The sequence below is a fragment of the Cebidichthys violaceus genome, unplaced genomic scaffold (genome assembly GCF_023349555.1).
Source record: "Cebidichthys violaceus isolate CVI_PGR_0920_01 unplaced genomic scaffold, fCebVio1.0.p SCAF_38, whole genome shotgun sequence".
In the NCBI taxonomy this organism is placed as follows: Eukaryota; Metazoa; Chordata; class Actinopteri; order Perciformes; family Stichaeidae; genus Cebidichthys; species Cebidichthys violaceus.
The window spans coordinates 348,731-364,477 of NW_027176572.1; the positions used below are offsets into that span (position 1 = coordinate 348,731).

Consider the following 15,747-nt stretch of genomic DNA (forward strand, 5'->3'; position numbering starts at 1 on the left):
ACACGCACACATGCACACACATGCACAGGGAACACAACATGGCCAGATATCAAGGGCATACTTTCAAATGGAGACGTGTGGCACATCCACAATCGGCTCGACAAAGCGTCACCTTATTCTACAAACTACAAAGCCCAGTCCATCCGGACCACCTCCTCATGCCGGCAGCAGCCTCCTGCTGTCCGGAGGAGGACGTCGAGACGTCTGAACCTCAGCCCGTCCTCCTTCAGCTCCTTTCCTGGAACCAACTCTAACTATTCCAGTTCACCTCAAAAAGAGTTTCCAATGAGGCCGACAACACTCTGATCCGGCTACGCTTGGCTACAGGAGAGGGAGTGACGCTGCTCTGTAATACTGGTGCTGCTCCCAGGAGGTTTGTACACACAAAGTACAACATACACAGAGCCACTGTACACACAGATATACAGTACATGCATGTATCAAATACACGTGCAGACACACCTGCATGCTGAGCCACATCAACACCTCTGACATTCCTGCAAGAGCATCCTGTGTGTTTCAAACACAGCTGCACACTTAACCTGTTCAGGTGTTGTTTAGAGTTCTCATTCAGTTTTTTTTTTTTGTTTAATTTTGCTGCGAGAGCATCTCGTGTTACAGTAGCTGCACCGCCATCAGGCTGCCTAACGAGGAAGCCATCGCACATCCGACAAGACTCGAGACAGCGGGTGTGAGCAGACTGTGGTTCTCACGTGAAGGTGTTGAGCCGTCCGTATGTTATTTTGTTAAGTGCTTAATTATTCACGTTCACACATAAGAGACAGAACTCTTCTGACTGTGATCAGTCTCCACATGCTTATTCTCTACTCAAAACAAAACGCAAAGGTAACTTTCAACGATTGAGAAGCAATCGATTCGTCGGCACTGACCTGGTCCGCCACGCCGAAGTCGGCCTCCTGCGTCTCGGTCTTAACGTTGGACAGCTGGGGTCCGTCTCCGGGCTCCATCTTGATGGCTTTGTCCAGGATGCCGTTGTCGTCCCTGTCCAGCAGATAGCGCAGCAGCGCGTTGTCCTTCTTCTTGGGGCTCCCCGGCTCCTGTTTCGGGCAGAGCTCGCCCAGGGCGGCCGCTCCGTCCCCTGAAGCCGACTCCGGGCCGACGGGGTCTTTTCCGGTGGCCTCCGCCGTCAGCTTGGCCAGCTCCACGGGCGAGGTGCTGTTCTGCAGCAACCTGTGGAGAATTTTGTGTTTCTCCTTCAGCGAGGTGGAGTGGTTGTTGAGCCCCGCACCACCGACACCCCCGATCCCGCCCAGCTGCTCCTTGCAGTTGGGGTCGTCCCCCAGCGGGGGTGACGAGCAGGGATCAGGGGACTCTGATTTGGTGGTGAGGAGCTGGAGCAGCTTCGTGTGCCCCTTTGTGTTCAGAAGGCGATTTGGGGCGTCGTCCAGCTCCCCTAAGCTTCCATTACCGTCCAAGCTATCGCCATCTTTCTCCTGCTCGCCGTCCTGGTTTGGGGACAACAAGTCTTGCTGCTCCCCGAAACTTCCCAGCAGGTCGGCCTCTAAGCCGGGATTGTTCTCTTTGCCAGGTGACTCTGGTTGCTGCCCCTCGGCGAGTCCCTGGGAAACCCTGTGGCCCTGGCTGAGGGCCTGCAATGCGCTAAGGGAGTTGAACCCTTGGCTATTTCCTGTGCTGCTGCATACGGACGCTGGCGAGTGGAGTCCGGCTGCCGGGGAGAAAGAACCAGGGGGGTGTTGCAGGTGAGGGCTACTACAGCCGCTGCTGCTGCTGCTCGCCGCCATGCCGGGGCTCTGGCGATGGCGAGGAGACAGCATGGCGCCTGACGTGACGCTGGGGCTTCTCTGGGCCGAAGGGCTGCCCAGCTTGAGCGCCTGAGGCGTGGACGCCCGACCCGATACGGCTACGAAACCACGTCCGGGGGTGCTGGAGGGCGTGGTGGAGTGGTGCGTGTTGCTGGTGACACTGGCATCAGGGGAAGGGGAGGCGCCACTCACACTGGTTGGGGTCATTGGCTTGGTCATGCTCTGACCGCCAGGCATGTCTGCAGTCATGCCGCTCATGTTCTCCCTGGAAGGAAAAGAAAAACAGAAACAAGAATCAGAGCTGCTGGAGGGGGATGCTGGTTGTACACGGGCGGCAACCTCCTGTTCTGAGATTGGAGCCAATGAGATGAGGAAATGTCTTATCCTGCATTCTCTCTAGTGTCCAGCAGGGGGCGACTCCTCTGGTTGTATAGAAGTCTAGTCTAAAATGACTCTACTTCTCTCTTGATTTATTCCCTCAGTAAACATTGTAAACATGAGTTTATGGTCTCAATCTCTAGTTTACAGTCTTCTTCAATACAGCATGATGTTCATTTAGTACATTATGCTCCATTTAGAGTCAAACACACCATAAAGCAGGGGATGCTTTAGGGGCGGGGCTACACGGTGATTGACAGGTCTCTACCAGAGACGTGTACGGCGTCTCTACGTCACTCCTCCTCAGTCCAAATACGGTTACTTCTAGTGACTGGTTGCAAAAAGCCAAGATGGCGACGACCAAAACACAGAACTCAAGGTTTCAGAACGTCAGTCCTCAAACCAATGGGTGACGTCACGACGACTACGTCCGCTACACGTCTATGGTTGTGCATTAGAGGTGCGGCAACTTATCGAATCTAAGATGCATCGTAGTGCGGACATGAACAATTCTACATCAACGCAGTGGTTTTCAGTAAATGTAGAGAATATATATATATGGCACCATGGTAAGGTTGAGTCACTCATACAGTAGAACAGAGAGCAGCTCTGAAACAGTGTACACAACTGAGACAACAAAGTTGTAAAGAGGCCTAAAGCTGTAACAGAAAAGAGAGCTTCAAACAGGGATCGGCTTCAGTCCCCACGCCAAACCGCACAAAGCTCGCACTGTGCCGAGTGCCGGAGTGATAATTTTCAATGTGAAACTTGTGGAAGTAAAAAAGAAAAAAAAAGGCCAAGTGCTCGCCATTGATGCCCCGAAGCTCCGGGTAACAGCCCTGGCATTGTTCCCTGACCGCGGTCCAATTTTCTGACTCGTCACGGTCACACTAGAGGCTGGGTGGTGATGGTTGAGTCGCAGTCGCTCTCAGCGGTGGGAGGGAGGTACTGGACACTGGACTGGCTGGTAGTGCTTGTGTCAGTTTTGTTCAATACGTACGGCGGCGGAATAAGAGGCTCTTTGTTCTTGAGCCCCTTTGTCCGAATCGAGAGAAAACCCGACAGAGAACATGCGAGAACACACATGTTGTGTGGATGTAGATGTGCTACGTGCCGTCCCTTAAAGACCGTGTTTTAGAACAAACAGACATTGCAGTAGAGGTAGAGACAGAGGCTGGTACCTCTGCAGGATGTGCAGGGACATGTAGAGCTGTGGTTCGTTGGTGGCTGGAGATCGGACCAGCTTGCTCTTGGTGTGAGCCGAGACAATGGTGCCGTCAGCCAGGGAGAATCTGTACAGAGGGCTGAGAGCATGGCCGATCCTCAACACTGCGAAGAGACGGACATGAAAATGACATTTCAACATCGCAATCGGTCATTTTATGTGACGCGTCGAAGAGAATTAAAAGAATTCAAGCTTCCAAAAAAGAGGGTTTGGTGTCCAAATGGTCGTGTTTAGTCTGCATTCGTTCATCCGTTACAGGCTGAGCTCTGAATCGTCTTACTCACCGTCTTGCTGGTGTTTCTTAGCGAAGGACATGTCCCCGTCGTTCTGCAGGTGAAACCTCTGGATGCAACGCCGAACCAGGTCCTCCCAGCCCGGCTTCATGGACGCACGGAGCAGACTGGTGTCCAGCGACGTGATCTTACCTGGACAGGTAGAAGACCTTAACAGTCGTGTAAATAATGGACCAGAGTTTTCAGCCCCAGTTGAGACACTTATGGAACGGGACGTGGACAAACATTACACATCGGCACAACGCTGATTGATCAGACGGCGTGTTCACAGTAGAACCTCCTGGTCCAGTCCTACCTTGAAGGTCCTGTCGCGTGGTGAAGCTCTCGTAGGCGGGCATCACAGGTCTCTCTTTGACGGGGACTCTTCTTGCCACACAGATGAGACACGACTGGAAATCTGCATGTTTGGAAGAAAGCACGGTTTAAAACAATCCTTCACTAAAACTTACATTTACACCTAAATGCAATGGGACACAGCAACGTACTGAAGACTAGGGTGGAAGAGACGGGATTTCAATTTCCTTTGGTGGGACCATGGATGGATTATGACGCAATGGGCCCAAAACACAGACATGCAAAAGGCCCACCGCCTAGTTGTTTAGCTTTTGTTGTTGTGATTTTGTGTCTTTGTAGTTGTTTTGGTCATATTGTAATTGTTCTGTCGCTGGTTGTTTTGTCCTCTTTTTGTAGTCATTTTGTGTCTCTTTGTGGTTGTTTTTGCATCTAAGCAGTTGCTGTGGTCTCTTTGTAGTCTTTATGTGCCTCTTTGTTGTCATTTTGTGTCTCTTTGAAGTTGTTTTGTGTGTCTTTGTAGTTGTTTTGGTCATATTGTAATTGTTCTCTGTCGCTGGTTGTTTTGCCCTCTTTTTGTAGTCATTTTGTGTCTCTTTGTGGTCGTTTTGTATCCATTTGTAGTCATTTTGTGTCTCTTTGTGGTCGTTTTATATCTATTTGTAGTCATTTTGTGTCTCTTTGTGGTCGTTTTATATCTATTTGTAGTCATTTTGTGTCTCTTTGTGGTTGTTTTATATCTATTTGTAGTCATTTTGTGTCTCTTTGTGGTTGTTTTGCATCTAAGCAGTTGTTGTGGTCTCTTTGTAGTCTTTATGTGCTTCTTTGTTGTCGTTTTGTGTTTCTTTGCGGTCATTTTGCATCTCTTCCTGGTGTCTTTTTGAGTTACATTCTGTCGGTGAGGGCCGGGGGGGCTGGGGGGGGGGGGGGCCCTGACACTGGGCCAGTAAGGCCCGTTCAGTAATCCATCAATGGGTGGGACTATAAGCCCATAAAGGTTACCCACTCTGTGTGTGTCTTTAAGTGTGTTTGTTGTTACTACCTCCCACCAAAATTGACACCGAACTATAAATCACAACCTACACCATCATTATCTAAGACGGGACTCCTGTTAAGCCCTGTGCAACAAACTTAAATACAGTTTTAACCTAACTTACTCCCTAAACTTCATTCTCACAGCTCAACATTATTGAGGCATTGAAATCAAGACTCGGCATGAACACTTGCTCCAGCCTCAACGTCGATATCAAGAACTCTCGATCCCAATCAAACTCAAACCTAAACCTCAATCTCAACCTGCGCCCTCAATCTGTCCAGCAGACATCCTCCTCCTGTCGGTGGGGACAGATTAGCACAATATCTGGTTGTCAGACATCTAAAATTAGAGTGCCAGACGGATTCTTTTTCCCCCCGAGTGTGTGTATATGTGTGTGTGTGTGTGTGTGTGTGTGTGTGTGTGTGTGTGTGTGTGTGTGTGTGTGTGTGATAACATGAGATGGGAAGCTGATAAAGTGCCACGCCGCTAATTAGTCCCTCCCGGGTGGATGGGAGGAAAAGTCGAGAGGAGCGGTGATGAAAAGGAGGACAGGACGCCAGAGACCGCGGGAAAGAGGGGAGCGAGACAGAGACGGGAAAATGACAGGAAGTCAAGACGGAGAGGGGAAAGATGGAGAAGGAAATACAGAACGTGTACGAGTGGAAGACATGGGCTGTGGTGGAAATGTCATACCCTTAACTCGGCATCACGACTGCCATCACGACATCACATTATATAGGTCAGCTTTTCCTCTGAACGTCACTCGCCATCATTTTGTAACTATTTCATCCAGCGGTGACTTATTTCAAACGTCTGCTTTGCAGCTCACCGTTTGGATGGTCTGAGGAAACGCGATGCATTTTGGGCACGGTTCAGTTCGTCCAGTGAGCTCACATCACATACTTTTGAAATGCACAAAGTGTACAAAAATCCACACGCTACATACTCAATGTCACACTATAATTAGTGTGATTAGTGTGCAATATGGGAACGCAGCCAGAGAAACACAAAGGGCGACGTGGAAATAACAAAAGAGGGACCGAATAATAAAGGGAGGCAGAACGAGAGAGAGAATAGAACAAATAGAGGGGGAGAAAATGGAAAAGAAGAAATATTTAAAACCAAATAAAAAGACCGAGAGAGAGAGACGTAGCCACAGGCAACAAGGTAAAAACTAAATGAAAGAAAGCAAGAAATCATAACAGAAAGAGAACGGAAAGAATGTATGTCGTACAATGACAATAAATGAACCGTAAAGTAAAACAGTAAAGGTAAGGCAGAGACTATACCTTCCCTCTCCTCCTTGATAGACTTGGGTTCGGAGACGGCGAAACACTGCATGGTCTCGTACTTCTGCTGCGAGGCGTCCTGCTGCTCGGACGCCGGCCGGGCTTCACCGTCGGCGTTGTGAGGGTTCACCAGCATGCGGCAGGTGAACGTGTGGCTGCTCCTGTTGGACGAATCACCGCTGCGATGATTGACTGGAGGATGAAAGTAAATAAAGACGGAGGGAGTCAACATAGTTTAATAATAATAATAATGATAATGATAATAAAGAGCTGAGCTTTCTGCGGTTCTTACCGAGGCTCTTGGGCAGGAGGTTCTTGACGAACTCGGCGTGGTCTCCGACGTGCAGCACGCTGTAGACGCTGGTGTTCATCAGCTCCTCCTGCTGGCAGCGCAGGTACTGGCTGACGTTCTCCGAGACGAACACGATGTTGCCCTCCATGTTGACCACGAAAAAGAAGCCGTCGAGGGCCTGGGGGGGGGGGGGGGGGGGGGGGGGAGGAAGAGGAGACGGAGTGGGGGGGGGGGGGGGGGGGGGGGGGGAAGGCCGGGGAGAAAGGAGAGATGGTTGGACGGACGGAGGAGGTGGGAGACAGAAAGAAGAGTGGGAGGAAGTGAGAGGAGAGAGTGATGGAGGAAGAGGACATGGTGGAGGGAGAAGCAGAGGTGGAAGGCCAGCAGGAAGGGAAAGAATAGAAACAGTCAGATGAGGTAAGAGGGATAAAGAGAGGAGATTAAGTGTTAATTAAAGTCCATCTGAACTCTCAACCCAAAGCTAATCAGACTGAATTAATGAAGTGAATGTGTGTTACTACCTGCTATAAATACATCTACAGTGTTACCATTCATTGTGACTGCATACGAGCAATACGCATCAAATGTCTGCTTATTTCAAAATAAATCGAGGCGTAAAAAATATATAAGGTAGTGTAAGGTAAGGCAGGGCACTGTGAGTGTGTGTGTGTGTGTGTGTGTGTGTGTGTGTGTGTGTCCTGCCACATGTCTACACAAGCCTCCTGCTGTACGTCTGCCTGCGTATCACCCTGACGCCTCTATAGAATAGAATAGAATAGAATAGAATAGAATAGAGTAGAATGGGTCCCGTCCAGGACGATATTTATCTCCAAGCAGACACCTCGGGCCAACGTTTGCGGCTGGTGAAAGCTATATATAGACAGTCTGTTTGTGTGTGTGTGTGTGTGTGTGTGTGTGTGTGTGTGTGTGTGTGTGTGTGTGTGTATGTGTGTGGTGAAGCTCCACCCATCCTTTGCTAATCTGGCTTTTCAGGAAGGTATTTATACCTCATTGGGTCGCATGTTATACGTCGCCACACACACACACACACACACACACACACACACACACACACACACACACACACACACACACACACACACACACACACACACTGGAGTAGGCTTGATGACGGCATCGCCCCCCCCCCGCCCCAGCCCGAGGAACTCTTATCTCTCCGCGTCACTGTAAAGTGCAGCGCCATTTAAAGTCAGAAAGACGCTCCGCCGGCTCTGAATCTGTCAGAAGACAACATCTTTGACACGTCAGCTTGTTGAACTCAAACCTGTCACTTCTTTACCCGTCTACTAAAGGTAGGTTCAGGTACAGTTTCAATAAGCGGTGCTGGTGTCCGGTTTGGCCGAACCTACCTCCAGCATCATGGGCCCGAGGGCGTCTTTATCAATGACGCCCTGTGCTGTGGAGGAGACGTCGGCCTTCTGCACCTCCTCAGCGTCAGCCACCGGAGCTTTTTCTGGAAAAAAAAAAAAAAAGACAACAATGAGAAGCACGAAAAGAAGACGTCTCTGTTTGCAAACTTTCATTGGCAATTCCTAAAATGAATTTCTCTGTATGAAGAGAACATCACCGAAAGTAAAAGAACACACGTGAAAGTCGCTTTTAGTTCGGAAGTGGGAGGCGTCTTTGTACCTGCATTCTCTCTAGTGTCCACCAGGGGGCGACTCCTCTGGTTGTATAGAAGTCTAGTCTAAAATGACTCTACTTCTCTCTTGATTTATTCCCTCAGTAAACATTGTAAACATGAGTTTATGGTCTCAATCTCTAGTTTACAGTCTTCTTCAATACAGCATGATGTTCATTTAGTACATTATGCTCCATTTAGAGTCAAACAGACCATAAAGCAGGGGATGCTTTAGGGGCGGGGCTTACACGCTGATTGACGGGTCGCTACCAGAGATGTTTACCACACAGTGTGTTGGATTTCTTTTCCCATAACAAACCGCCAGTGTTGTTCTTGTGATGCTCCGTCACTGACGACATTAATTGGACGGTCCACAGAGGTGATGATGCTCCGTCAAACCCAGAGGTTTGAGGGCCAGAGTATGTCACCGAGGGCAAAGTATCGCCACACTAACGAGCAGCGGCATTACCCACATTTAGAGTCCCGTAAGAGGCCGGCCTCTCCACTCTCCTCCCTGGCTTGCACCACTGGACTGTTAAGCCTCCCGTGGCCCCATTAGGCCACATAGCTGACATTCCTGTTGTGGGACCAGAGCTGTACATCGAACCCCGTCACCGCGGCGCTGGAGCGGCCCTCGTGTTGGCTGGAGGGCATTCAAGCCGCAGTATGCATTGTTGTTTTTAAAATCAATAAATATGATAGTTTAGAGCCCAAACGAACAAAGGCAAACAAGGTACAGATGAAACGTCATTGTGACAAATGTTGGCCTCTGTATGATCACAGCTGCAGCGACTTCATAACAAGAAGAAAAAAAAAAGAAAAGTCAGGTTTTCAACTTAACCCTTATTTGGTTCCTGCTGAATAACCTAAGAGATATTTGTGTTTTAGTCATAGACTGTAGTTCTGCCTCGAGTTCGGCGATTTCGTCGTCGCCATCTTGGATTATGGCCGTCGCCATGTTGTTTTTTCGCAACCAGTGAACAGGAAGTGACCACATCTGGACTGAGGAGGAGTGACGTAGAGACGGCGTATACGTCTCTGGTAGAGACCTGTCAATCACTGTGTAGCCCCGCCCCTAAAGCATCCCCTGCTTTATGGTGTGTTTGACTCTAAATGGAGCATAATGTACTAAATGAACATCATGCTGTATTGAAGAAGACTGTAAACTAGAGATTGAGACCATAAACTCATGTTTACAATGTTTACTGAGGGAATAAATCAAGAGAGAAGTAGAGTCATTTTAGACTAGACTTCTATACAACCAGAGGAGTCGCCCCCTGGTGGACACTAGAGAGAATGCAGCTTTAACACGTGAAGCGTCGGCTTCAAATCGGCAGAACCGGAGATGTGTAATGGAGGCACGCAGGCACTCTCCATCTATAATATGACCTGCAGTAAAACTTGAGAGCCAAACAAACAAACACATTATGCAGAATACCATTTGATTTCATCTATGTGTGTGTGTGTGTGTGTGTGTGTGTGTGTGTGTGTGTGTGTGTGTGTGTGTGTGTGTGTTTCCCACAACGTGACCTTTCCGCTGCACAAAAGAAAGCTGGTGATTCCTTTCATCTATTATTCATCACGTCGTAGTGATCTCAACGTTTCTGCTGCTTCGGCGTCCGTCGTTACCTGACTTCTACGTGACTTTTGTTCGGTATCAATGCATTTTTGTGTCTCGTCCGCCGCACCAGTTAAACACTCTGAAGAGGAGCAGACAGCTGTGTGACTTGTGTGTTATCTGTGTGTGCTTATTCAGCTGTTGTTTTCAGACACAAACACGTGGACACCAACTGGCTGACCGCAGGGACAAAAGGGAGGGAGAGGAGGACGATGGAGAGACGAGGGAGAAGAGAGAGAGAGGAGAGGAGAGGAGGGAGAGGAGCATGGGAGGAGAGGAAAGAGGAGATAGAGGGGAGGAAGGAGAGAAGAGAGGAAAGGACCATTATTGGTGAGGAGGGAAAAGACACAAGGAAAAGAGGAGAGGAGATGAAAGAAAAGGGAATGACAAAGGTGATTGAGGAGGGATGTAAGATGGACTGGAAAAGGGAAAGAGGAGAGGAAATGACAGGAAGTGTAGAAAGTAAAAGGAATTGAAGTGAAAAAAAGATTTGAGGAAGCGTGAGGGAGGGATAAGAAAAGAAAAATGGGGAAAGAGGAGAGGGAGGATGATGGAGAAAGGAGAGAAAGAGAAAGGAAAGAGAGGAAGGATATACGGAGGAGAGAGGAGACAGAGAGAGGGGAAGGGGAAAGGAAAAGAAAGAAGACAAAGACAAGAGGAAAGGAAGAGAGGGAAGGACAAAGGTGGTTGAGAAAGGATACAAGATGGACAAGAAAAGGGACCGAGGAGAGAAGACAGAGAGGAGAGACAGAGAAAGGAAGGAGAGGAAGGATAGACGGAGGGGAGAGAAGACAGAGAGAGGGGAAGGGGAAAGGAAAGGACAAAGGTGGTTGAGGAAGGATGCAAGATGGACAAGAAAAGGGAACGAGGAGAGAAGACAGAGAGGATGTGAATAGAGACTCTCTTCATCATGAAATGGTTCAGAGAGATCAACATCTGTGAGAAGATGAACTTCTGAACTCATCTCTGCTCTGGACCACAGAGGATCCTCACCCTGCTCCTTGATCTGCCTGATCTGCTTCACCGTCTCCTTGAGGATGGCACATTTGTCCGGCTTCACGTTGAGGTCGTCCATGTCGTTGATGTTGGCGAAGATCAGCTCGGCCAGCTCCTCGATGTACTTGTTCTCCTGCTCCCGGTTCCTCCTCTCCGTGCTCCTCTTAGGGCTGCGGGGGGGGGGGGGGGGGGGGGATACTGTCAAAACTTAACAACAAGACTGAGAGAAGCGGTGACTTTAGGGTAACTTTATTCACTCTTACATCCAGTCGCTCTCTCTAAAAGGAAGTCAACTTACTAACAAGCTCACTACGACATCCTCGTGTCCTCATTACACCGTCACCACAACCTTCACCTCTCATCCTCGGCCCTTAAATAAACTGTCGCCGGTAAAAAATGCTGCAGCAGCATTTTTCTTCATCGACTCACTTGAACAACCTCTCTCTCTCTCTCTCTCTCTCTCTCTCTCTCTCTCTCTCTCTCTCTCTCTCTCTCTCTCTCGTCATTGAGGCACATGTTGATGTGTGGAGAGGATCTAGTGCTCTATAGTGATGGTGGACTGAAGATGAAAAAAAAGGTCCTCACCTGGGCCCCAGCAGGAGGTCCGGCTGACAGTCCTTCCTCTTCATAGACTCTCCCCCTCTGGGGGGCTCCGGGGTGTTCCCCCCCCCACTACTCATCTTCAGCAAATATCAGCAACTGGAGAGAGAGAGAGAGAGAGAGAGAGAGAGAGAGAGAGAGAGAGAGAGAGAGAGAGAGAGAGCATGAAAGAGACTATTAACCAGAGGCTGTATCAAAAATATAGTCAAAGCGGTGTATTATTCAAACATTAAACACACAAGGTATTATAATGCAGCAGGAATAACTGTAGACCTGTTTGAATAACGTAAATGCAGATCAGTAACCGGAGGTGTCCGACATCCAAACACTGAGACACCAACCACTCTACTCCCTCTTCTGTGTACATGTGTTAAAGACATCCACATAGCCTATTGATGAACTCGCCATTTACGACCATGCTTTTGATCGAGACGCACTAATTTCATGCCGCACGAGTGCAACCGAGCGCTGTCGAACACGAACAATGAAAAGTGCTCTTATTAACCACAGCGCTGTATAGACGGGCAATAATTAATGTGCTGAAGATGTGCGCCGGCCTATCAGAACGGAGCACGGTCAAAACAAGGAGGCGCGCTCGTGACAACAAGGCAGCGCTGCGCCGGGCGTGGGAGGCCCGGTGGGAATATATAGACGGGTAGGTGTCAATAATTACTTCAGGTAGAAATAGCTAATTCATGGAGCGATGAATTTCTGGTGATTAAGTAGGCGGTAGAACGCGTAACGTGGAGAGCCGCGCTTGTTTTGTTCCTAAAAGTATTGTGTGAAAAAAAGTAGAGGTAGGTGGAAAAGCACATATTGGCAGAGAGAGGTTCCACCATATGGTCCCCGCATGCTGCTCCACCTTTCTACCAAACACCGAGGATGACGCTCCAGAAACCAATCGCACTGAGCCTCTCTCTCTCTCTGTCTCTCTCTGTCTCTCTCTGTCTCTCTGTCTCTCTCTCTGTCTCTCTCTGTCTCTCTCTGTCTCTCTCTGTCTCTCTCTGTCTCTCTGTCTCTCTCTCTGTCTCTCTCTGTCTCTCTCTGTCTCTCTCTCTGTCTCTCTCTCTGTCTCTCTCTGTCTCTCTCTGTCTCTCTCTCTCTCTCTCTCTCTCTCTCTCTCTGGGGGTTTATATAACCCACCTTCAGCATTTCTACGAGTCTCATCCTCAGGTATTAGAACATGTGAAGTACTGACTGTGTCAGCGCTCAACTCTTTTAAAAAGTGGTAAACCTGGCATCAAGTTCTAGTCCCTCTAGGGCCATTTTTAGTTACCTTATATTGGAGTAATTATGACACCGTGTAGTTCTACAGTATCATGTTCAGTCCGGCTCAAAGATACTTGGGCTCCCACGACTCGACACGTTTCCTCTTTGTTTTCCGTTCCGGTTCCTCTGGTTCTTCGTCAATCGATCAATTTGCACATTTGTTTGCGACGTCGACGGGTTAGTAGAACCCCCCCCCCCCCCCCCACTAGAAAAGAGAAGCCTGTGCAGACGTGAGTAAACACATCGAAGCACATGCAGCTTTGTCTGGTCTCTAACAGCAACACTTAAATGTCTCTGATGCAACCAAAACTCAAAATTTATGTATTTTGGGCGGCAAGTTTCGCTAATTTTTTTTTTGTTATCTTAAAAAGTGGTTGCCAGTGATGGCAACCAAAGGCCAAGAATTGGTTGCCAATTTCTGAAAAATGGCAACTGTTACTGCTGAGCCCTGCGAATAGCCAAGAATACGTTTGGACATCTGGTGAAGAGAGCTTTACGCAGGACTCGTCCTCTTTCCTTTTCTGCCTTTCTTTATCTTTGATCTTTTTTTTTGGGGGCGTTTTTTTGACTGATGGCAAAGCAAATGATGTGGTAGAGAAAACAACACCGGCAGCTATTTCTGCTCTCATGGAGTCAATCGTGCCGATGTCAGGGAGATAAATACATGCAGCAGTCAGTTATTGTTCGTTATTAAACATACAGCTTTAATAATCCCCCCCCCCCCAAAAAAAGTTCCTTTTTTAAGCTGGTTCTTCCGATATGACTTTCTCTCAACTAAGCCGTTTAGTAAACAGATGTTTAGGAAAACTAAAAAGACAGATTATCTTCTAACAAAATTACAAACTGAAACAGAACAAATCTTTTTTTTTTCTTTTTTTTTTTTTACTTCTGCACGCGATCTCTCACACAACGACGGGTCCGGCTGGCAGCGCGTCGGTCAGGACGCTGGTCCTTTAAGGCCCCGTCAACAGGCCAGCTCACCACCTGACCGTTACATAACAGCTGACACCGAGCAGATGAAGGCAGGGGAGAGGGATAAGGGAGAGGGGAAAAACAACAGGGAGGGAGAGAGAGAGAGGGGGAAGGAAAGAGAGAAACAATGGATCCAAAGAGGTCAAGTGGAAGGGAAATGTAGAAAGGAAAGGGAAAGGATCAAACGTGTGAACAATGGGGTTATTGGCGCGTACGTAGAGGCATCAAGCCGGAGAGGGGAAATGTAAAATAAGCCAAGAGGGTGTGGATCGGGGGGGGGGGGGGGGGTGACAGAAGGGGAGAAAAATGGGAAGAGGGGCATCTGTTGCTCTGAATAATAAGGCCTGAGGAGGGAGGAGAACATGGCCTAATTACACCGAGAGAGGAGACTTTAATGGCCGCTGTTTATCACCACCAGTCAGATACTTAGTGACACCGTCAGCAGAGTTCTAGCCGGGCCGAAACAACTTACCAACCAACTGTTGGATGGAATTCTGATCCGATATTAAAGGTCTCAACTAAAGATAAAGATTCTCACAACTTCGGTGATCCTCTGATTTTTCCTCCAGCGCCAAACAGCCGGTCACCGCTTGTATTATTCATTGTCCGTTGGAAGGATTGGCACAATATTTTCTTGGCATTCGTGGTCGATGATGATGATGATGATGAAGTGTCACGATGGACTGCCGTGAAATTTGGGGGTTTTTTTTTTCCCCCGATAACCTTTTAATAACTAACCCATGACTTTTCTTATCTTTAGAACCGTCGCCGTTTGTCCAGTTGTAGCGATGCTCCCATCAGCCTCAGCGGTTCACTTTATTAGCACGCTAGCACGCTAAACCTGAACATTTAGTGAACATTGTAAAACACCAACATGCTAGCATGTCATGGAGAGCTTGTTAGGTTTTAGTACGGCCTCACAGATCTGCTGCAGGCTCTGTTTTACAGCAGCGCTGCTATCATTTGCATGCAGGTGCTAACTGGCAGGTCTGTTATTAAATAGTGCAACGGCATCAAGTGTGCAGTGTGCAAATGATTTGACTGAAACACAGAAACTAGACTCAATCCATCCCACACACACACACGGTCACTATCCGTTCCACACACACACACACACACACACACACACACACACACACACACACACACGCACACTCATATTATCACCAATAACTGGCTGTAGACATTTCATCCATTCATAACTGTGTGACCCTTTTCAAGCAGAGACACTGGCTTTGTACAGTCGCTTGTTTCGTTACCTGAGGAAGACATCGACTAGAGTACTTGATCGTGTCCTTTTTCCTTAAATATGTTGAAAAGACTTACAGTTAGGTGTACTTCTTGTACTGTGAGACCGTTCAAGTGTTCGAATTGTGCGAAACAATTCTCCGTGTGAACTTTATCCAGTTGTATCAAGTCACTAAAGCAAAAAGAATTGGCGGAGAGACAACTGGAGATAACATCATCATGATGAGCCCAACTGGAAGACCTCGGAGGTTGATGAAAGCCCGGCAGAATGTGTACACACACACACACACACACACACACACACACACACACACACACAGTCACTAAACTCAACCTGGAGGATTTGAACATTTCAAATCAATGTCTGAAGTAGATCCACACACACACACACACACACACACACACACACGCACACACACACACACACACACACACACACACACACGATGAATTAACACTAATGTGCCCCGTTCAGCCCGGCACTAATACGATCAGAGCGGCCGAGAGCTTCACAAAGTGAAGCCATTTAAAAACAATCTGAGCCCCGAGACAAGAGACGGGGCCAGAGGGTCCGACCGGCCATTAGGGAATTACAGCCGAGGATCGATCCCGGCCGGCCGAAGAAGACTCTCTGTTTCCAGCAGAAACCGTCGACCGTCAGCCTCTTTGTTTTGGGGTTCCTGAAGGACCACCAGCGGCAGAGCGAGGCTTTCACAGCTCTGCTTACTTGTTAGAGGCGCCGCATGTAGCATCTTCTTTATATTAACGCAGTGAATGATTACGTCAAGGATGACTGATGTCGATTATGGGAAAC

The 15,747-nt window shown here is 48.3% G+C and overlaps 1 protein-coding gene across 3 annotated transcripts in view; it reads right to left on the reverse strand.

Moving 5' to 3' along the window:
- LOC137884339 (nuclear receptor coactivator 2-like) overlaps positions 1 to 15,747 on the reverse strand; it is a 42,878-nt gene that overhangs the window by 9,415 nt on the left and 17,716 nt on the right. For all 3 annotated transcript variants that reach the window (XM_068726118.1, XM_068726119.1, XM_068726117.1), the window contains 9 exons: positions 11,430 to 11,543; positions 10,842 to 11,014; positions 7,959 to 8,062; positions 6,589 to 6,766; positions 6,297 to 6,488; positions 3,976 to 4,077; positions 3,672 to 3,812; positions 3,344 to 3,491; positions 891 to 2,049 (listed from right to left, as the gene is read on the reverse strand). In XM_068726118.1, coding sequence (XP_068582219.1) covers positions 891 to 2,049; positions 3,344 to 3,491; positions 3,672 to 3,812; positions 3,976 to 4,077; positions 6,297 to 6,488; positions 6,589 to 6,766; positions 7,959 to 8,062; positions 10,842 to 11,014; positions 11,430 to 11,524 — 2,292 coding nt within the window. In that variant the 5' untranslated portion in view covers positions 11,525 to 11,543. The remainder of the gene's footprint in view (positions 1 to 890; positions 2,050 to 3,343; positions 3,492 to 3,671; positions 3,813 to 3,975; positions 4,078 to 6,296; positions 6,489 to 6,588; positions 6,767 to 7,958; positions 8,063 to 10,841; positions 11,015 to 11,429; positions 11,544 to 15,747) is intronic.